The sequence below is a fragment of the Cystoisospora suis genome, assembly GCF_002600585.1.
Source record: "Cystoisospora suis strain Wien I chromosome Unknown contig_3094, whole genome shotgun sequence".
In the NCBI taxonomy this organism is placed as follows: Eukaryota; Apicomplexa; class Conoidasida; order Eucoccidiorida; family Sarcocystidae; genus Cystoisospora; species Cystoisospora suis.
The window spans coordinates 15224-35960 of record NW_027155889.1 but is presented as its reverse complement, the minus strand read 5'-3'; the positions used below and the strand labels follow the sequence as shown (position 1 = coordinate 35960).

The 20737-nt window shown below is 55.2% G+C and overlaps 5 protein-coding genes across 5 annotated transcripts; 2 read left to right on the top strand and 3 right to left on the bottom strand.

The window, feature by feature from the left end:
* Positions 1-299: 299 nt before the first annotated feature.
* Positions 300-5449, bottom strand: CSUI_006189 (l1p family of ribosomal protein; the record flags this gene model as incomplete). Its single annotated transcript, XM_068066353.1, has 4 exons — positions 3903-5449; positions 2506-2576; positions 1431-1537; positions 300-463 (listed from the first exon to the last, which is right to left on the bottom strand). Coding segments are annotated over exons 1-4 (1500 nt in total), but the record flags the coding sequence as incomplete, so codon positions are not given.
* Positions 5450-5464: 15 nt separating this feature from the next.
* Positions 5465-7580, top strand: CSUI_006188 (uncharacterized protein). The gene has a single exon (XM_068066352.1). It carries the CDS (start codon positions 5832-5834, stop codon positions 7377-7379), a length of 1548 nt encoding a protein of 515 aa, XP_067921676.1. The 5' UTR covers positions 5465-5831; the 3' UTR covers positions 7380-7580.
* Positions 7581-9004: 1424 nt separating this feature from the next.
* Positions 9005-11309, bottom strand: CSUI_006187 (uncharacterized protein; the record flags this gene model as incomplete). Its single annotated transcript, XM_068066351.1, has 3 exons — positions 9005-9074; positions 9313-11134; positions 11303-11309. The coding sequence occupies 3 exons, from the start codon at positions 11307-11309 to the stop codon at positions 9005-9007; spliced, it is 1899 nt and encodes a 632-aa protein (XP_067921675.1).
* A 2032-nt stretch (positions 11310-13341) lies between these two features.
* Positions 13342-15248, bottom strand: CSUI_006186 (uncharacterized protein). The gene is made up of 2 exons (XM_068066350.1): positions 14337-15248; positions 13342-13829 (listed from the first exon to the last, which is right to left on the bottom strand). The coding sequence occupies exon 1, from the start codon at positions 14713-14715 to the stop codon at positions 14503-14505; it is 213 nt and encodes a 70-aa protein (XP_067921674.1). The 5' UTR covers positions 14716-15248; the 3' UTR covers positions 13342-13829; positions 14337-14502.
* Positions 14725-19446, top strand: CSUI_006185 (uncharacterized protein). Its single transcript, XM_068066349.1, has 2 exons — positions 14725-16381; positions 17666-19446. Exons 1-2 carry the CDS (start codon positions 15886-15888, stop codon positions 19231-19233), a joined length of 2064 nt encoding a protein of 687 aa, XP_067921673.1. The 5' UTR covers positions 14725-15885; the 3' UTR covers positions 19234-19446.
* The last annotated feature ends 1291 nt before the right edge of the window (positions 19447-20737 follow it).

The window sequence follows — 20737 nt, the reverse complement described above, 5'->3', positions numbered from 1 at the left end:
CAGCCGACTCCATTGTTTTGTAAAATCTTTGTATTAGCGGGAGAACTCTGACGATGCGCGTACACGCTGCTCTACTTCGGTAAGTGAACGGACGGAAGATGAGACGTAACAACACCAGAAGTGGCACTGGGTACTGCATGAAATGACACACCTAGGTTGGAATCTTAAAACAGCCGTCACCTTGTTCTCTTGAGATAGAAAACAGCAGTAACGGGCCCACGAATGACATAAGACGACGAAGCAGAGTCAAGACACCGTGTTGACCACCCACCGCTGCAATCAAAACACTGTCACCTTACCTCTTTGACAACGCATTTGATGTTATCCAGAAGCTGTGTCGCGGTGAAATCTCTTCTCCCTACGACAACACGCACTTCGCCAGTTTCGCCTTCTGCTCTAAACTCCACGCATTCTCCGCTCTTTACGGCCCGAACAGCCTCGGAAAGATTCGAGACAACGGATCCTGCACAACAACACGATGATCATTGTGAAAATGACATACGCGCTACGACTGCCAGTCATCCACTAAAACGGAGTCAGTCGCCATTCTCAAAGCGAGAAAAAGCTCTGGATGAGAAACATCAACCGTGCTCACGTACAAGACACCGAGTATGCGGCAACACGACGACAATACGGTATCGGGCCTCAGAAAGGGATAGCACAACAGGCAAAGAAATACACGCGTCTCTTCGTCACGGTGCCACTGTGACCTTCGTCATACTCTCAAGGAATTGTCCCAAATGCTACGGTAGGCTACGGTCGCATGTCACCAACGCCGTTGTACGCTAGATGTAGTTAGTCGGCTCTCTGACATCGGAGAAGGACACCCCCTGCCAGACAGTGAAGATGTAAGCTGTACAATAGTTAAGCTCGACGACCAACCATCGAAGCGTCTCCGCGTCACGGCGTTCGCTCTGGAGGAGATGCCGCGGCTTGTCAGAAGCCAAACACTCTTCCGATCTCGTCTTCTTTTTCTTTGACTCCGTTCCTGTTAGTGCTCTAAGAAAGGCGCTGGGCTGGAACATTAGGGCACAGCGCAGCCCATCCCCTCATTCAGTTCACAAACAACGTGAAGACGTACGCCGATGCTACTCGACTGAAACATGGAAGCCACTGGAAGGAAGAGAGCGCCACAAGAGAAGAAGGTCAACAGCCCACCTCGGCCTGGATGACACTGCCAACCGCAGACCGAACGACGAGAGACCAACAGAGGAGAAGAACCGTCACCGACCAAGTAAACAATACCGACACCACCCGTAGAAATCTATACAAACAGAAGTGCGCAGGTCAGAGTTTGGACGTCCTGTAGAAGTACGCACTCGGTATCTTCTATTCGAAGTCCGACACGATATACAGTCGTAGAAACATGCGCGACTGCACAGCTCCCTCACTTAGAAATATATGTCCATAGCAACTATACAACGACTCACCCGATTTGGGCGAAGGCATCAGCTTGCGAGGCCCGAGAACGCGGGCCACCTTGAGAAGCTTGGGCATGACATTAGCCACTGCTAGAGTTTTGTCAAAAGCAACCCAACTGCGGCAAAAGGAAAACAAATGTCGGCGATGGCAGTCGTTCTATCCTTACAGACAGGGCCCCTTCTAGCTGTCGACAAAAGAAAACTCCAATTCAAAGGGCACGCACGCGAGGCCGCGCGAGTGCCCTTCAAACTCATTCAGTACGCTGGCATCTTCTGTGCGAGCAATGCCCTCGGATGGATGGAGAGAGACAGTTCTTGTATACACAGATGTGGCCGGCTCCACTGAGAGAAATGCGAAACTACCGAGGGGACACGACCACGTCTCCTACAGTGAACCAGCGAAGAGATCGTGCCGTCCCCTGTGAGTTCGGAGAGGCAGCTAGACGCAGCACATCAGGCCGCTATTTATACGTACGACGATTAGCGCAGTAAGACACTGACTTATCCTGCAACATAGGCAGTCTCTCCTTCGCTTGACAGATGCGTCAGAAAAGGATTATCTCAGTCATCCCGTTTCACTCAAGAAAAAGAAGAAAGGTTCTTATCGATCCTCTTCAGTTCCTCCTCGACGAAGAGACTCCACATATTAGCGGTGTCTAACTGCACAGAAATGACCGGTTGTTTCTTTTTGAACGACGAAAGAACAAGCTGATACGGAGGGGGTTGGACGAGAAGATTCATACTAGGGGCTTCGGTACCTCCCTGTCAGGTATGATAGTGGCGCGTCTTGGCTGAGCCACCTGTCAGCCTGCGCACCAACGTGAGACAAAAACTAGCACTCAGTACTGTAGAGGGGCGGTCTATGCTCCACATGTACCGGGAACTGTACTGGACAACGGTTGTACTCTACCGAGACCTCTTTGTGCTCAGAGGATCCGCACACGCTACGGAGCTCCGCAAAGCGGCATCACTGTGCCTATCCTTCACGAATTCAAGAGGCGTAACCCGAAACACGAGGGATCCCAGGCACCGTAGTCCGCGACCGCACAAGCCGCCGTTGTGTACAATTCAAACCGCATCCTACCCCTTAGCAATGCGGGGAATCAGCGTATCAACACCGGCGTAGTCGGCACCCAGGGCCAGCATGGTGGGAGCCTGAACATGGGCGCAGACCCAAACACAGCAAGAAGCTTGGAAGAAACCCGTTTTCGCGTACCAGGTCCCGGAATACTAGCGTCAGGAACTCATAAAGCCACACTGCCTGTCCATGGCGTCGCCCTAAAGAAGGGAACAAACGGAGACAGATTGACTACCTGCTGCCAAGCTATGCTGCGAAGAGGATGTGAAACAACACGGAAGTGGCGGCGTCAAGTAGCGTCCGGCATATCACCGCGCGGAGTACTTCCCACCACGCCAGCCTCCGTGCCGACCACGACATGCAGAAAATACCTAGGTAGACAAAGGCCAGGGAACCTAGACCCACTGATATGACGTCTCAGAGAAAAGCAAGCTGACAAATATAGACTAAAGAACCGGATCCTTCCTCTTCTCCTCCCCACCCCCCCCCAAACGGGGGACCTGCAGAGGTTGCAGGCTGCCCAAACTGTCGTTGTCTCGCTCGCGCTTGGTATGTTGTTCAGCCAACAAACCGACCAACAGACACCGAGTGACCACAGCGGCGTTGAGGGTGCCATTATTTTAAGTCACAGGACGTGAAGAAGCACGCAAGGACACGGATGAACTGAAGATTGTGTCTGCATGAAGATTGATATCCGGTAGCGGCAGTACACGGGTGTCGAAGAATTCTCGGACCACGACCATGTCTCGCTATCCGTCATGACTTCTACGGGCAAAATAAGTGGATATTGCTACCACCAAACTAGCAGGGTCCCGTTGCAGTGGCACTCTATGTACAAAATGGTGGGGTGAGTGACAAAGACTTCCGTCAGGAAATTCAGGCCAGAAACAAAAACAAACGACCCCCAGAATCAGGCCAGTATACGTCGGTAAAGCGCACCACAAAGAACTGAAAATGTCGCCTCGAAGCAGGAACTTTCTGGTGGGGGTGTACACAACCAAGTTGTCTAAGAATCACGTTCGTACATCCTACTTCGCCCACATGACCACAGAGGACCCCTTTGGCTGGCGCGTATGAATAGCGTTGCCACTTATAGTGCGGCCTTCGACTGCGGTGAGTGCACTATCCGGGAGCGGGTTAACCAAAAGGTTAACCTCTGACATGCCGGTGCGGCTCGGGCACCGCGGAAGTCGAGGCGTCGTCTGCATCTACAGTCCGCCCTACACGGTGGGAACACTTCCCATACCGACTAACATACCGTCAAACTCGATGCCTGTGAGCGCGGTTGGGGTAGATGTGACAGCTTCTCCTGTGAGATTGTCATTCCTGATCAGAAGCGACGGCAGATGTCAGGCAGATGGCCTAGTCTTGAGTTATCGGGGAGTTACCTAACTTTTACTAACCTCTTCCTCCGGACAGAAGACCGCCAAGCGGACATTACTGCCAACACCATGCTGAAGGGTACAGACACCGCGAACACTCTCTCGCTTGAGATCTGCCGCAACGTTCAAAGTTAAATAAACAAGCGACTCCTCTCCAAGCACACCGTCAGCCGACACTCTGGGTGCGGAATCCACGTGCGGGGGGGCCGGTGACGACCCGTCGAGACATCGTAGCGGGGCATGCACGTAGCCTAATGGTCCATTTTGGAGGGTAAATAAGGGCCCGACTGGTGTGTTTGAGAGCCGGTTTGCTGCTGGTGGCAAGAAAGCTTGGAGAACACGGACCGCTTGAAAAGGTGAAAGTCTTAGAGAACCTGACAAAGCATATTCTGCTTCCGACGGAGAACTTGGCAAGACGGCATGACGCATCACATTCAAAGTCGCTGATGCAAACAGGGGGGGAGGAAGAGCCGTTGCATTTTTACTTTTGGGGTTTTTAGGTGTATGAAACGGGATGTATCTCTTGAAGCGCAAGCCAGAGAAGATGAAAAGGACAGGCAACGAACAAGTAGGCCTCAGCAGCGCGCACTCCGACACTCGAGTGAAGAGGGGAGACAGAGAAACGGCACCGTGCTTGGATCTGAAAGAGAAAGAGCGCCACGAGAGATGAAGAGAGCTCAAGAGTGCGGGGTGGGATGAAGGTGACGATGAACAGGAAGAGAACGGCAGACATGCAGAAGCGGGAGGCCCACAAAACGAAACGGCGATAGCCGGACGGGGGGAAGCACGGGAGAAAGAAGATTGTTCTTGGGATACTATGAGAGGAGCGTCTGAGACATTGGAGCCCCTCTGAACCCCCGTTCTCCAGCCGACCGTTTCTTTCTGGGTCTCGGGTGATGCGTCAATTGTTCGATTGAAAGAGGAAGCGAGGTGGCGCGAGAAAGACCCGCAGAGACGTCGCTGCCACCAGTTGGTCATGGAGTGTCGATCCCCTACCGGTGATGCACACCAGCGAGAGAATCTTTCATTGTCGCAGAGAGTTGAAAAACAGAGAAGACGTGGCTGTCTACTTCGTCTGCCTGCCAAACAGAGACCGGGAACGTGAACGTTCCCCTGCCCCGGTCGGGCTGTACCCGCCCCCATACCCGAAAGATTACTCGAGAAACCTGCTCTCCTCATACGCACCCAGGTAGCCAAGGGGCTTCTCGACAAGTAAACTTAAGGGTTACTCCATCCGACCATTGACATCGGTTTGGTCCGTAGCCGATAGGTACGCAAGAAGTCAGGACACAGGCCTCAGAACGCGAGCCAAGGCGGCGGACCCCCCTGCGGGAGCTGGCTGAACTGAGTGCTGCTCTTTAGTTGTACGTAGCCTTTCCCTCGTAAGCAATCGAGGTGGGACAGCAAGCGATGGTGCTTAGCAGGCTTACTTCCCCGTGGCCGAGATGACGAAGGGCGCGGCCGCATGCACACACGGCTGCATCTGGGACCGGTTCTCGCGCGTAAAAGAGAAAAAAAGCGAAGCCTGCCACACATGAGCCTGCGGACCCGTCACTTGCATTCTCAGCAATTCACGGAGTACGATACAATTCACGAGAGATGCAACTTTCCCCGGAGAGAAGTGTCGCGTTATCACGCGTCGACACTCGCATGCAGCCCCGTTTGCTACCCATGCCGGCATCGAGTCTCTTCTTGTCACGTTTCCCTTTCTTTACATGGCTGTGTAGAAAGATTGCCACTTACTGCTAATGGGACACGAGAGTTATGCAGGATGCAATGAAGAGAATATGTTGGATAGGAGTCGAGAAAAATGAATCGCACCGATTTTGCCGAACACTTGATGATACGAAGTTCCCGTGTGACCGCTCCGGAGTGAGCAGGCTGCACCGAAGTTGGCACGCACTCCCTTTCTCAGTGAGCTTCGCATTCGGGTAGTAAGATTTGGTAATCATGCATGCGGCAACGGACCAGGCAGCGTCTCCTCCGGAGAGGCGCCGGGACGAATCTCCTTCGGCGTACCTCCGCCATCTGAAGAGCGTTCGTTACGTCATAGACAAGCTACGATCGAACCGGGCGCGGTTCTTGCTGGCCGCTGCCTATCGTCGACAACAGCAGCTAGGTACCTTCGCATCGCGTACGGATAACAGGGGCGGTCCTGCAAACAGCGGAGAGGGGCAGTCTCGGAAGACTGGAGACGACGAGGATGAGTATGGCTTCCCCCCGTCAGAGGATGCCGCACAGAGCGATGCCGGTAGCGAGGGAGTCGAATCAGCTCTGTCCGGCGACGAGAAAAACGAGGCACAGGCAGACAAGCCAACGACGAGCTCGCGTCGGGCTCGCAGAGCACTTCCATGGAAAGTCTCGATCAGAAGATCCATCGCCACGTCAGCCGGAGATGACATGGACGTGTATTTGGCGGAGCTTCTTGTGCCACTACTGCACGATGGACTTGTCGCCTTGTGTAAGGCGGTCGAGCTAATGCTGTCCGACTCGAGCAAAAAGAGGTTTGGGAGGGAGTATCACTCGCGCTTTAGTCCACTATGCTGGCTGGCGCAGTACCTTCTTCGTCATCACCCGAAGCACAGACCAAGCCTGAGAAGGCTAGACGCTGCCACTCCAAATGGCGAGAACCCCGAGAAGCCGACGCAAACTGGGGCCCAAGGGGCGTGTCTGCAAGAAAAGTTGAACTGCCGGCACAGCGCCTTCTACGAGCTTATCAAGGACATTGTTGACGAAGAAAGGGCCCGAAGAGACTTCCTGCTTCGAAAAGAAGAGGTCAAGCATGTCTTCGAGGCCTACAGGCTCGAGAAATCTCGCCGCCTCTGCGAAGAAGAGCGATCAAGAAAGGCAGCTGCGCGGCGAGCAACGCAGGGCCGTAAAAGCGAACGGAAAAACGGCCATAACGGCAACGGCGAAGTTGCTGCCGGTGGACAGTCTGTAACGGAAAAAACCTCTTCCGATGACAGCGGCGTACTGTTGTTCAATCTTGGCGGAGACGGTAGTGACAGCTTTGAGAACAGCTCGGACGATGAAGGGGTAGACGAAGTAAAGTGTTGTTCAGTAATGGTCGAGGATATAGAAGAACTGATGGAACGATTGGACACTTTTTGGGAACTGGGTGGTCGCATGGTGGAACAGTTTCAAGAAAATTCCCCCCCTCTGGCTGCGACAGAAAACGCTGACATAATCGGGTACATTTTACCACAGCAGCAGACAGAACTAGTAATTGAGGATGCCGATGACGTGCAAATTGGCGAGTTCTGGGTTTTCCTGAAAAATTACACTGAAGTCCAGGGATGGATAAGGCGCGAGCTGCTCAACAAACGGAAACAGAACGTACAGGTGCAGTTAGGATCTGAGGTCCGGCAGGGGCTGTTGGAAGGATTAATGAGGCGCAAAATGATTGTAGCCCAGAGGCAGGACGACGACGAAGACGCAGAGCGCTCCGAACAACAGAAGGCTGTGACCGGTCACCTGCGGTCTTCTGTAATCGGATGAGAAAGCCAGATCACTCGGCTTCTCAGATTGTGGAAGGCACTTCCCTCTCTTTCCCTATCAAAAAAGGAAGGCACACCCCTCCGCGCCCTGAAGAGCACAAGCACCGCCGAGCTGCTTCGAAAGTGGCAAAGAGTCTCTTGTCCGGCTTTTCAGGGTGGCGCGTTGTTAGGCCAACCGGGTTGAAATCCGTTCTTGCAGCTGGAGTTTGACGCCGTGCTAGTGCCAGTAGTTCGGCTGCGGGCAGACAACCTGATGCTGTACCTCATCCCGGCTTGAGCTACTGGTTCCCCTTCCTTCAGTAACTGGGCCACACGTTTTTTTGAAGCATCTCCTTCTTTACCTCTAAGTACAGTTTCAGTGCTGTTCGGGTCTTGACAGCGCCGGTGCGGATCCGCTCTCCGGCTGTCTCGTGCTGGATTCGTCATCCGCGGTTAGCCGGCCTCTAGCGCGCCCCATGCTCTGACATAGCTTTTGTCCCCCAGGAGCGGCCGCTGAACAGCGTCAGCACGACCTGGTGGCGTTGTTTTGTTTCTATCGGGGGACAGGACTGCTATCGTATATCGCCGTACAGTAGCGCACTCCCGCGGTTCCTCACACTACAGTTAGCTTTCTGTAGTGTCTGGACTGCGTATCTCTATGTACGAGGTGGCAAGAAAGCACCTTTGTCTCGGTCTCTGTCTCGCCGAGCTACGAGGTTCTTGCGGCTGGTTTGTCCGTCTCTGAAGACAGTTCCACTGTTCGTTCGATCAAACACGCCGCCGCAGATATGGAGGCACGGCTCACTTCCTAGCATTCTCGGACTCCCACGCCCAAAACACGTACTAGCACGCGAACATGCGATGAAATCACTTCCAGCAACAACAGAGACGAACAGCTTTGGAAGGGATACAGGGTTCACTGGGAAATTGCAGGGCACTCCCAAGTAGCTACGCGACTTTCCGTTCACACACTCAACAGGCCTTAATATCTTTGCAGCTTATTGACAGGCGTCACATCTACACGGACGCACGGCGAACAAGAAACGCCAACCATTCCTTCGACAAGAAATCAGGACGTCTGGCGGATCTCTTCAAAACAGATCCGGGTCAACCGCTTGATCTTTATGCCCGTAAAGCGCGTCCCCGTTTCGTACAGAACTGCGTCGTAGCAGGTTGTCTACTCTCTCTGAAAGTGTAGACGCCGGTTCGAGGCATTTATATCCTCTCGCCAGTTCGCCAGGTCAGTCCGAGTCAGCCTACAGTTGGGATTCGTCTGCGGTGGGGCTCCTGTGAGCAGCCGCTATCTACCGCTTTGTTAGGTGACCGCGTGATGCGAAGGTACAACACTTCCAGGATGGTGGGTAACAGACAGTACATCGTCCCCAAGAGTTTCGGGACATGACATGCAGGTTGGGCAGAAGTGTCTAGGGCTCAATGAGGCCGCAAGCCCTTCTTGGTCTTGCGGTCGTTGACGCAGCACTGCCACGCGGTTGCCCGACGCTCTTCCTCCATCACTTCTTCCTCGAGTCCGGTGCACCTGTGGAAAAAGGACGCCTCAGATTCAATGTGGCGTTATCCGCGTGGTGTATGGCAACTGTCCGCTATGGAGCTCCGTGGCACAGCTTTTCCCATGTGAAGGTTTCCGGCTCACTCATTGTAACACCGAAGAGGCGCGACGCTGCAGACAGCGTCTCGGAGACCCTCCGCCATTCCCCGCCTGGACACAGGACACCCACACAGCATTCCAACCACGGCGTTGATTGTTCGCGAGCTTGCCGTCTGTCTTGCGAGGCGGCTCCAAAGGGTCGGCCACGCTCCAGGGCCGTCTTCTTTGACAGCTGGGCCTGCGCTCCTCGTTCAAGAGGGACTGCAGAAGGCATGCAGTAGGGGTGGCAACTGTTAGTGTTCACTCGGCCGTAACAGAACACCTTGCCCTGTGCTAGGTGACAACGTACATCTGCTGCGCAAATGACACATCCGTCTTGATGCTGTTGTCGGTTGCCCTGTCGGCTGATGATGAAACACGACACCCGGGGTCGTTGTGCCCTGTATACTTGTCGCGGGGTTCGTCTGAGCTGAGCAACGAACCTCCTGAGCCGCTAAAGCATCTTTCAACCCGATGGCGGCATTTTCTAGACCCGCATTTCCGTAGATGTGACTGGTGTCCACTCCCTGCGCTTCCGGGGGGGCAGCTGCTGCTTTGCGATGACCTGGGAGTCTTTCCACTCTTGAGGTGGTGTCGGCAGTGCAGCGGCGGGTCAACATCATTCCAAGAGCGACTGAATTCACATTCGCGCTCTAGCGGCTGTGGCTCCCAGTCGTACACTGGATCGTCAGACTGCGGCCAAGGTGGAAGAGGAAGGTGGAGAGTCTTGGACTTTGGTTCTAACTCCGTTGGTTCCCAAGAAGGTTGCCAGCTGTCGCGACCCTCGATCCGTGGAGGCAGGGAAAGGCTTCGGCTGCGGCACTCGTTAGTCAAACGAAGCTCCACAGTCTTCTCATACGCTGAGACGTGACAACTACGCCGTCCAAGCCTCAGCAAGTTTTCTAGCTGTAGCCTGCGGACCTCAGCTAAGACGGGCGTCGATCTGGGTTTTGTGTCGGACATGTGCTGTGCCCTGGCTGCGGGGCAGGAGGCGCAGTGTCTTCCTGGCCTGGTGCAGTAAATCCTTTGGCAGTTGAAGGAGAACTTGTTTCGATTTCCGCACCCCCCCGCTATTGCGTCCACCAGCTGCTGAATACTTGCAGGGTGCTCCCACATACAGTTGTGAACTTGGTTCGGCTGTGGCGGAGTCGGCTGTGAGGCGTTTTGTGGTCGCTCTTTCTCGTATCGTTCGCAGTCTCCTGCTCCGTCGGAGTTTTCACCAGCACCGCCCCGACAGCCGCAGTCTTCTTCGCGTCCCCGCTGCTGGCAGTGAGCGAGATCTTTCTCGCATTCCCCCCAGCCAGAATACTTGTGCGGTCTAGGCACGGTCCTTGAGTCTTCAAGCGAAGTGCACCTTGCTGCTTCAGCGCAGCAACGGCCGTCTCCCCTCTTGGTGGACGACAGGCTCCGGGGAGCAGCATATTCGGGAACCGCCGGCGTTGACCGCCCTGTAGCCGCTGGCTGGTCGAGCGGCACCGCTGTCGCTTTGCTCGTGTGGCTCTCTGGTACATGTGAAAGGTGTGCGCTGTCGCTGCACAACCGGTCTCCGGTGGGCTGACAGCGAGAGAAATGCCCAAAGTCGCTGTACATTCCAGTCAGGTTGTCAAAACTGGCTTCTGCTGCATCCTGCTTGTGAAGTGTGTCTGAGTTCCCACTCGGTGGTCGTCTTGCTGACTGGCCTGCGCTGTCAGAAGGCCACTGTGTCGGTCCAGGCATGGTATGACAGCCGGTTTTTCCCACTGAGCCGGGGGAAGACTGGCCGGCGTAAAAGTCATCCGATGTTGGTTCCCCCTTGATTTTTCCCTGAACCAAATCCTGCTGTCTTAGTGTGGACTGACCTTCACAATCGTTCACCACGTCGCCCAAGCTTACGTCCTCGAGACGTGTTTTTGGCAACACGAGAGGCCTTTCCGTCTCTCGCTGACAGGTTCGATTCTGTGTGCTGACTCCTGCATCTACAGGAGAGGGTGGCGGTACTGCATCTCGGAGAACGCTCCGACCCGCGGAATCCTTTGCCCGCTCGGCCGCGGCTTTCTGTCTAGACAGCTGCATCAAAAGGTACATGTAGTGGTCAGGGGTCTTCCTGCTCAGTGGCGGAGAGCCTCTTGCAGAGCTAGCCCCCGCCATAGTTCCTGCATCATTAAGTAGACAAGCAGTAGTCACCGTAATCACCGAGTGTAGCCCATCGGGGTTTCGGGGGCAGAGTGGTTCTCTGACAGATTCTGTCTTCCCACAAAACAGATTCAAGCATTCTACTGAAGCCTGGCTCGCTGGCCTGGATGCTCTGAATTCTCTGTCACCGCTCATGGTCCGACATTCCCCCCAGACTACAAGTATAATAGGACTGCCCCAGCCAGCCTTCGACCGAAGTGTTGGAACCCTGTGCTTGCTAGCCGCCATTGTGTCTCTCCTTTGCGTGTCATTGTTCCCTTCTCAATCTCTCGCTGCCAGTGAAGAATGGTCCTTCCCTCGAGGCCAGCACACTGGCAGCTTGCTGTCTCTTCCGAGCTAGAATGCCTGAAGCCCGGCACTCTCAGAATGACACCCTGCCACCCATTTTGGTCACGAGTCGTCTTTCACCTGGTAACTGAGGTGTCCGAATCTGTCGCAAGAACCACGCTTTGCAGGCGAACGCTTGCTCACGCACCTCGACTGCAGTTGCTCATAGGAGAGCCGATGGCCGAGAGAGATAGGTGCTGAAGAACGTGTTTACAGATGCGCTTATCGAAGCGGCTCGATATCGAGATACGGGGTCCAGTAACGACCGGCGATGGCGTCTGTCGCATGCTCGTCGGAGTTATGGCGGAACCAGCGGGAGAGGCATCTGCAGCTCTCCGGACGGGGGGGAGAGCGTAAGGCGACTCCGAGAAGGGAGTCACCGGACCTGCTCGCGCATTGGAGGAAGAAAGGCGCCGTGCCGATCCTTCATCACGCCGTTGTGTTTCCATATACATGAAATATAGAGAAGTACTTGATGCATACTTAATTACTTGAGTGCCATACTCCCTGCACCCTGAAGAAAAATGTTCGCTATCGCGAGCTTCCCATGTCTTTTTCGAGGGCCCAAACTCTCTAACTCTGTTCCCGAGTCATATCGTCCAACGTACGACTGTACGAGCCTGCGTCGCACTCGTACGCTGGAGATGGGCTTCTCTGCGCATCACGGAGCTTTCTTGGTGGTGCGCCGACCCCGCATCTGAAACTAGCTCCGCGACTCCCTGACCGTGTCTCCGGCCCCTCCTGAGTCCACAATCCTTGTTGTCCTGGGTTTCTCGTGTCAGCAGAACAGCAAAACAGTTCTAGTCTTTCGGCAGTTGGGTAGCTATTCAGGTGTCACCAAAACCAGATCACAGCCGTGAGCGGTGTCTCACTCGGGGAGGCATTGGGGACTTGCTTCGTCGAGGGCGAGACCGCGAAAGGAGAATAGGGCGCGCTGAATGTCATGCACCGTTGTCCCAGTAGGAGCAGAATAAACTGTCCTCCTGAGTTCTGAGTGGGCTAGTCCGATGGGCTCAAAAAACCGAGAACTGCTCAGCAAAGCCAGCGAAGAATCACTCTCAACGGACTTGAAGTGCAGAGAAGGCTAAGCGTCTCCAGAGTGTGAGCAACGCTAGAAAGGCGACCAGGCGCCATTCGGAGCAACCTCGTCGCTCACTGCTTTGCCAGCATCTCCCCGCCAGTCTTACAGGTGTACTGACGATGCTTGGCCAGATTTCGGCCTCGCTGTGACACAAAACCAGGAGGCGGTTCTTTCCGACAATGCTGTAGACGCTTCCGCGCAATGTGGGGCGGATATGCGTTGCCGGCAGTTGTTGCGCGGACCGTTGAATACTTTCGTTTGCATGGAGAGATCCGACAGTCACTGCAGACGAAGCGCTGCTGTCAGCCACCCGACTACAGCAAGCGGTGTGGTTTTTCGATCTGCCTGCAATTGCAACTACTCCGCCTAAGTTAACACAGCTGCCTGGTCCCGGTACACGTCCTCAAAAGTCCGGACACACAATCGCGTCGCGCAAGACCGGCTACCCGGGCAAGTTTGTTTCTGTCGAAATCGCCCCTCGCTCCTACGCAACCGATAGAACATAGTCCTGGTTGAGCGATGCCGCACTCCAACCGCGGATCGCTATTCAACAGCATCAGCTCTTCAAAGAAATATCTGAAAGGGCTTCGCTGTCACTTGACAGTTATCCTCGTGTCAGCTGTGCTAAGTGTCGATGGCGTGCACACGGACAGTGTCCACGACGTACCTGGTCCTTTGCAACGGGTAGCATTATGAGATGTGTTTGCGCTGCGAAACAAGCGCGACAGTCGCACTCTACGCCAGCGTGGCCACAGAAACGACCTGGTTTGTTACGCAAAGCTAAGCACGGAAGAGAGGGTCTCTCGCGTGGAGTGTGGCTTCGGGGACGCAACGAACTCGTCACTGAAGCACATCAGTACGCAGCGTGTTCGCCGGCCGGGCTGGCATCCATCGATATCGCGACTTCCCGGCGCGGTAGACGGCTGCGTGACTAAGGCGAGGGCTCCATCACCTTCAGTCTTCCTCCTGGATGTCCTTACAGGATAAGCGAGTCAAGGTTGAGCGCGGAAACTCGGATTGACGAAATTCGAGCCGACTTGAGACCGCACACGTGCGTTTCAGCTCCGGAATACCGTGAAACGGAACCTACTTGTTCAGAGATATAGGAGGGGCTTTCACGCTGGTCGGCCGGCACACAGTCACGGCTTGCTCGATAGTTGTGCGACTGATTCTCATTTGTGGAGCGAACGTCATGTAGGACCGCCGCGTCGTCCCACCAGTATTATACGTTTCATCTGTCGTATACCCTGAGCGGACCAGAAAACTAAATAAAGGAGGTTGCTGTACCGACGACCTCGCCCTCGAAATCTATGCAGGTACGTAAACATCGTGCGTCAACGGCGCTCTCAAGAACGCTCCCACCAGGCGGATGGCTCAGCGAGCCGTCACCGCGCTGGTCAGACCGACTGCACACACCGTCTACTTAGGCTGATAAATTGACTCTTCCAGCGTGCAGTGCTGAGTCGTTGAAAGGACCGTAATGTACGCTGCGTCTTCCCCGAAGGCGGAATGCAGGACGGCTTATCGCGAGCGCTAAACATGTGAGCTGCGTCAGGAGTCCCTTTCATCCGCCAGGTGCACAAGTCACCATGAAGACGGCGACGGCGTGATCTAGCAGACGGTTCCGTCACCAGACAGGGAACCTGTAGGGTGTCCGTCCTTGTCGGGGGAGCAGGAAAGACATATGACAGCAGCCAGAGACCTTGTCCGTTAAGCGTGCCAGCTGATTTCCACAGACTCCCTCCGAGAATTACCTGTCCGGATGCGCCAGTTGGCTTCCAACAACGTGTCCCTCCTCGGGCCAAAACTCATGGTGCCAACAAAAGGTCACCCGTGGGGCCGGCGCAGAGACACCGCTACCAATAGAGGGCATTCCAAGACTAAGTCTGTATCAGGGGCTGAGCAAAAGCGGACCACGAACTACAACCAGTAGGCACAGAGAAGAGCAGAGAGAATACTCCGCAGTTCCGACCGTAGCCCCTCCCAGGCAGCGCTGGGTGTGTGACGGGGTCCAGAAGCAGAGTGTCTCACCGCATGCCCGAGGGAAAGAAGAAATGGAGGCCCCGGAGAGGCTTGCATGAATAAGCAGACAAAGCTAAATTCCAAAAGCCCCTGCGATTGAAGAGCAACCATTATGCATGTGAGCGACGCTGCGGAGTGCGCACGCACGGAGATCAAAGCGGTCGAGGGCCGCCCGCCATTGACTCTGCTGGGAGGGCGCCCATGCAATCTGCTTCTTTAACACAGCGCATGTCTTCGGCTGAGCCTTTTCCCTAACAGCCAGCGCAGCAGAACAATTTCAGAACAGTAGCGCTGTCTGACCGTTCATTGTGCGTCCGTTTCTCTCACCGCAATGTCGGCCACGCCGCGGGTGTGTCCTGATGTTCTCCGTCTCGCGTTCCACAAGCGCCCGCTGGTTGCCTCTCGTCACCCCTACGGCCACGTGCAGCGCTGCCTGTGAAACAGTGAAGGCATTCCTGCCTTCACGAAACAAGCGGCCCTGATTTCCTCTTTCCCCCCTTCGAAGGACCACTTACTGTTGATGGCGCTCAGCGATAAGGGAAACGGGATCCTGAGTCGCCCGCCATACAGAGTCACCAGCTGCCTTGTGTCATCCTGTAGAACAACACGTTGCTCTAAGCTAACGCTGCACGTTGCTGGCGCCAATCTCTCACTTTCAATGAAGCTTCGCAGGCTGGTGGTGCACACCCCCGTTCTCAGTCGGTGGCACCGGAGACTGTTCTTGCAAGAATCCCTGTGGGTCGGACCTGTTCCCCAGCTGATGCGGCTGTTCTGACGGGGTGCTACTCATTTGCACACTCAATTTGTGTGCTTCTGTTGTCCGGTCCGAAGGTTGCCAACTTCTACAAAGTTTTTTCCCTTCTTTGCCGAACATTCTTTCCGGCGTGATGTTTCTTCCAAACGGCTATTCTAACGGTGTTGGGCATGGTGTGTAACTTGGCGCATCTTGTAGGCGAACGCTCCGTGTGCCGTTTCTCTTTCTTGTTGCCACTTTGCCATGCCTACACTTAGCAGACTAAGCTGTGAACGGGTACATCCTGACGTGCAATCATGACCGACTGTGTCCGTTCCTTCTGCGTGCCCGGACACAGAACATTCATGGGTTCGTCGCGGCACTTCCGTCTGTACCTGCGTACACTCTGAACATGGCCAAGCCCTCTGCCAGCCCAGACAGAAAAAGACTGTATCTTGTGCCTCTTCACTCCACTGTAGATTTTCCTATACTGACCTTCTGCTTGAAAAATAGACGTGTTCCATTGTCTGCCTCGCCTGCTGACAGATATGGAAGGTCCCTTCCAACTGCAGTATGATTCTGGGGACCACTCCTGCTGCCCGCACGCAAGGAGACTATGCAGAAACGACAGGGCCATTCATTGCCTGAATCGCTGCGCTCCGTGGAGCCCTGACATACCGGGTGCAGATCATTTTTCGTTAGGAAACGGTATTGGATCTTTCGAATCTCCAGTTCGCTCCACGCCTGAACATACTCGGTCGCCGGAGAGTCATGGTTGCCATGAAAAACGATCGGAGTCGGTCGAGTGCGAGTACTACGTGTGGGATTCCGACGTGCAGCAGTATCGCAGGACAGATTCGCGCACCGGAGAAGCCCTGCTTCGAGACCCTCATTACGTGCAGTATCATTTTCATTTAGTTGAGAACATGGACGCACCGCGCAGTCCACCTGTGGGCGAGAGGCAAGACGTGTCAGCGATGGCTGAACGAGGACTGCTGCCTGCAGACTTTGTAGAAGAAAACTCCAAAACAAACTGTGTGACAGGTACACAATAGTGGTTCGCCGGGTTTACTGTTTGGGAGCGAGCATTCAAGGTGGCCGTGTTTTACCAGGCAGTGGATTGTTGGCGTTGGCGCCAGTGCGCGGATAAGCTTAGCGGTTTTCAGCCACAGCCGAAGGGTTGAGTGCGTTAGCGTTACTCGTTAGGGAGCCATACTGGATATAGCTCTCTGTATCATTCTCGTAGGGCCGTCATCCGAACACAGTAAAATACTCATGTCGCTGACGCCGTGCAGGGGTTTTGCATGTTTTCGCCGGTCTCCTGTGTAGAAGTGCCGTGCAGTCATTCCGATAAATCACCGCATATAGGGACGCCAACACCGCGTCACAAGGCTCGTTTTCTGACATGAAGACACGAATGCAAGGATGGAAGACCAACTGAAGTGTGAAAGGTTAGGCTGGAGTGTTCCCCCACCTCATCTTCCCCCGCGAGTGCTCCACGGTTGAAGACGGAACCTCGGCTTAGCCGGTTCCCGTGTCCGGGCCCGTAGTGTGTACGCAGTCTGTCACGAAGGCCTGGCTAAAGGCGTTTCATTTTCGTGCATCTCGGTAGCGTAGTTCGTAAAGAACAACCTGTCCACTGGGCCACCGGACCCCAAGCCATTCCTCCTCAATTGCTAGACGGCACTTTTGATCTCTTCTGAAAAAAATTAACAGGCCGTTGGTGGAGTCTGTGAACACGCCTGCTTGTTTCACGCGGCCGCGTGTCAGGAAAAGAAGTAGCAGTTGCCATCATTCGCTTCCTCTTCGATTTCGCTTTTGATTTCGGTTGACTTATTTGTTCTCCGAACCCAGTCCCGAAGAAAAATTCTTGGGCTTGTGGTATGAAAGGACTGACGAGCCACGTCCTCCGACCCTGACTCAAAACAAAGACTTACACTCTACTTCGCGAAACACGTACTGAGGCTGCTGACCCATGAAAATACCATGTCGCATGTTCACCATCTAGGCTCTAGGAGTACGTAGTCGCTGCGTGACAATGAGAATAACGTCTCGGCAGGGGTTTTCAGGGGCGGTGCGTGTAAAGCTGCGTGTGTCTTTGCAGTGCAGCGGATCCCCCTGCGTCGAGGTTTTCGCTTTTGTATGTCCCCGCAGGCGTAGCGAGACCAGCGTCCTTTATGGAGAGCTTTCCTCTTGTGCTGCGTGTGCCTTCGTGCATGTCCTGCAAGTGCGTGTTTTTTTTTTTTTTACGGGGATACACAGTAGCTCCTTACTGAAGAAGTTGTACGGTTTAATCGGCTGCCAGCACTCCCTCTCATGTGCTTTCAGGCTTTTCTTTTCCGACGGAGTCGTTTCTTCCCGCCCGCCGTCCTTGCTCTGCCTTGCGCGCGTCGGCAGAGGCGGCGCACAGCGCCGCCTCAAAAGCGACTCGTGTTGCGCAAGCAACTGCCGTTCAAGCAGCTGCAGCTCAGGCTGCTGAGACGACTTGTCGTGTGAAGCCCGCGACTAGCTTGCCTGCTGTACCTGACCCCGCAGGTCAAGGTAGCGAGCATCTGATTTTTCCGTGCGGACCTGTTTGCTCTTGCTGTACGCCTTCACAATCACGTGGTAGTACAACTGCAGCCCTGTCAGCCGCGCACGAGCAGGGATCAGCATGCTGCTCAGCTGTACATGACCTTCACCCGTGTTGTCATTTTGTTTTCTCCGCCCAAGAGGACGGAAACTGCGGGTGCACCGGCATGGAGCGTGACCGTCTACCCCAGGTTGTGAGTGCCGTTGCGCGCCAGCCTGTGCAAGAATGGAGCGAGATATGTCCGGCGTCGGCAAAACCGGTCACACCAAGAGAATATCTATCACAATGTCAGGCGACGCGTTCCCCTCAGAGGGACGAGCCGAGCGGCTATGCTAACCCGGACGCTGGAACTTTTCCGTGGTCACCAAAGGCACACAGCAAAGTTTGTCCACCTCGGCCTACAGACGGAAACCCGGACGGACATCCGGCTTTCTTCATGAATGCGGGCCACGAAGAGCTCAGGGATCCTTGGTTTCACGGCGCCGTCAGGACATCGACAGGGAATGGAGTTGCCGATGCTGTTCATGAGGAGGAAAGCTTGGCTGGCTGGAACGGGTGCGAGGAGCCGGAAAGACTGTCTGGAGAGCCGGTACAGGAGTGGGAAGGTGAGTATGATTACACGGAGAACGAAGCAGGGATTGCCTGTCAAGAGGAGGCTTTCGAGCAACTCCCTCCGTCGAAGCCAGTACCGATTCTCCCTCGCCTCTCTACGAGCAGGCCGTGGGGCGCAGCAGCTGCTGCGGCATCAAGTGAAAGGTTTAGGACTCGCCGGAAGCCGACGCAGAGCGCACAGAAGCTTCAGCGAGAGACGCGAGATCGACTGCGTGCACTTGAATGCGTCAGCGCGGCTGTGGCACCCTGGCGCAAGCGAGTAGGCAACAACGCTGCCGCTCCGGTGTCTCGTCCGTCTTTTGTCGAGATAAAGCGTCAAGTCCCCTCTGGCAGTTCATGCTCCAGTGGTCTGGCCGAGGACGTGGGAGGGGAGTTGGGACGTTTGGCTCTCAATTCTAACAAAAGGGAACCTGCAGGGGAGAAAAGGCGACCGACCAGTGCCAAAGGCCCTCCACCTGGGGGACAGAGAGCACGGCAGCACGATCCCGTCACCCGGGGTCGTCAGCTTCGCGCGGCATGGAGTCAAGATCCGTTTCTTCGACAGCAAAAGCGGGCTCCAGTTGATTACAAGGCGTACGACAACTGGCTACGTAACAATGGCCACCTCCTTCGTGCGAAGGCCCTAGAGTTGCAGCGTGAGGAGCAACGTATCCTTCTCTTGATGATGGAGCAGCAGAGCCCGCAAACGAAGAAAACTGGCGCTCGAATATGAGCGTCTGCTTCGTTCAATAAGATCGTGCTTGCTGTCCCGGACTTTCTCGGCCGGTGACCACTCCACGGTTCTCGGCCCCTGGGTCTGTATTGTTTTCCCCATTCTGACTTCATATCGGCATGTCCGCTTGAGAGAGCGCGCGCTTGCCAGTGATTCTGGCATAGCTTTGTTCCCTTAATCGTAGAGCGCTTGACTGCGACTTACATTCTGACAACCCGGTCAGCGCACCTCCCACAGACTGCGCTGCTGTGGCTTTTACACATGTTGATAGCGTCTTGTGTTCCTCTGACAAGACGCTCTCCGGCGCCACAAGCGAGCGGAGCTGTCTCGCCCTCACACTTCCTGGGAAGGGAGGGAGCCGACCACAAATTCGAAGTGCATCGTATATTTCTTGGCGTGTTGACGGAGTTATTGTCAAGTGGGTAGACAGAGGAGGCACACAATGAAAGCCTGCAACCCGGCGGCTGGGGTCGTCGCCTCGCGCCCGTAACCCGGGTGCAAGTCCCGTCAGGAGGTGGAACGCTCTGCCCACACGGAGCGTATGCGCGTCAAGCTCGAGTGGCGCCGTCTCGTGGATTGGCGAGCCGAGATTAAAGCACCGACATTCGGGTGACCCGTCTCACGAGGGAGCGAACGACGTTTCTCTCCTGTGAGAACCCGTACGCGAGAGCGCCTCCATGTTGGTGGGTCGTGTGTGCTCACCCGGCTGGAGGCCTTTCGTTTCGTACGCAGATCATACGAAATTCTCATGCTGTCGGTCTCGCCGACCGATCTTTCTTCTCCCGAGCACCCCGCAGTAGCAACTCTCCAAAATTTCTCCGAACCCCTGAACACGGCCCTCTTCACTCGGACAAAAAAGTGATTGCTAGACTACGGGGCCCGCAAATGCACAAGGCCGCCGTCACAGACCAACGGGAAGTCATAGCGGCCATCGAAGACTGGTTGAGAGGCGGCTCACTTCCCATGTAACTGCTATAGTGAACATGCGTGCGGTTGGGGGATACACGATACCGAAGGGGCGGTGTAACCAATCTGTCGCGTAAGCACAACGTAGCGTCCACCGCGGCCCTAACCTCCTATCGGCCATGAGCGTCGTGCGGGCTGTGGTGCTGGCCTCGGCGTCATTCGTCCCCCTCTCCTGTTCAGGGTCTGACGCTTCTCGCCAACGCCAGCAAGCGGGCTGACCAGTGAGGCCTGCCCCTACAGCGTACCTGCCTCTTGCTTTTCCCGGAGCTTTAGCAACTTCTTTTTACTTAGCTTCGGCCGACTGGTCGTCGGCGTGAGGTCAGCCATGCGCCTATGCAGGTTGCTGACAGAAGGATGTGCGAGCATGTTGCCTCATTCCTCAACAGCGTCATGCCATGGCGTGTGGAGTTTCCAGTGCGGCGCAAGACGCGCTTGCAGCTAGTTCGTCAGTCGGGCAGTGGCACGCGTCGCTCGGGGGCCAGCCCGGGGCGAACTGCTACGTAATCGCGCACGGGAGACTGGGAGCACCTCACCATGG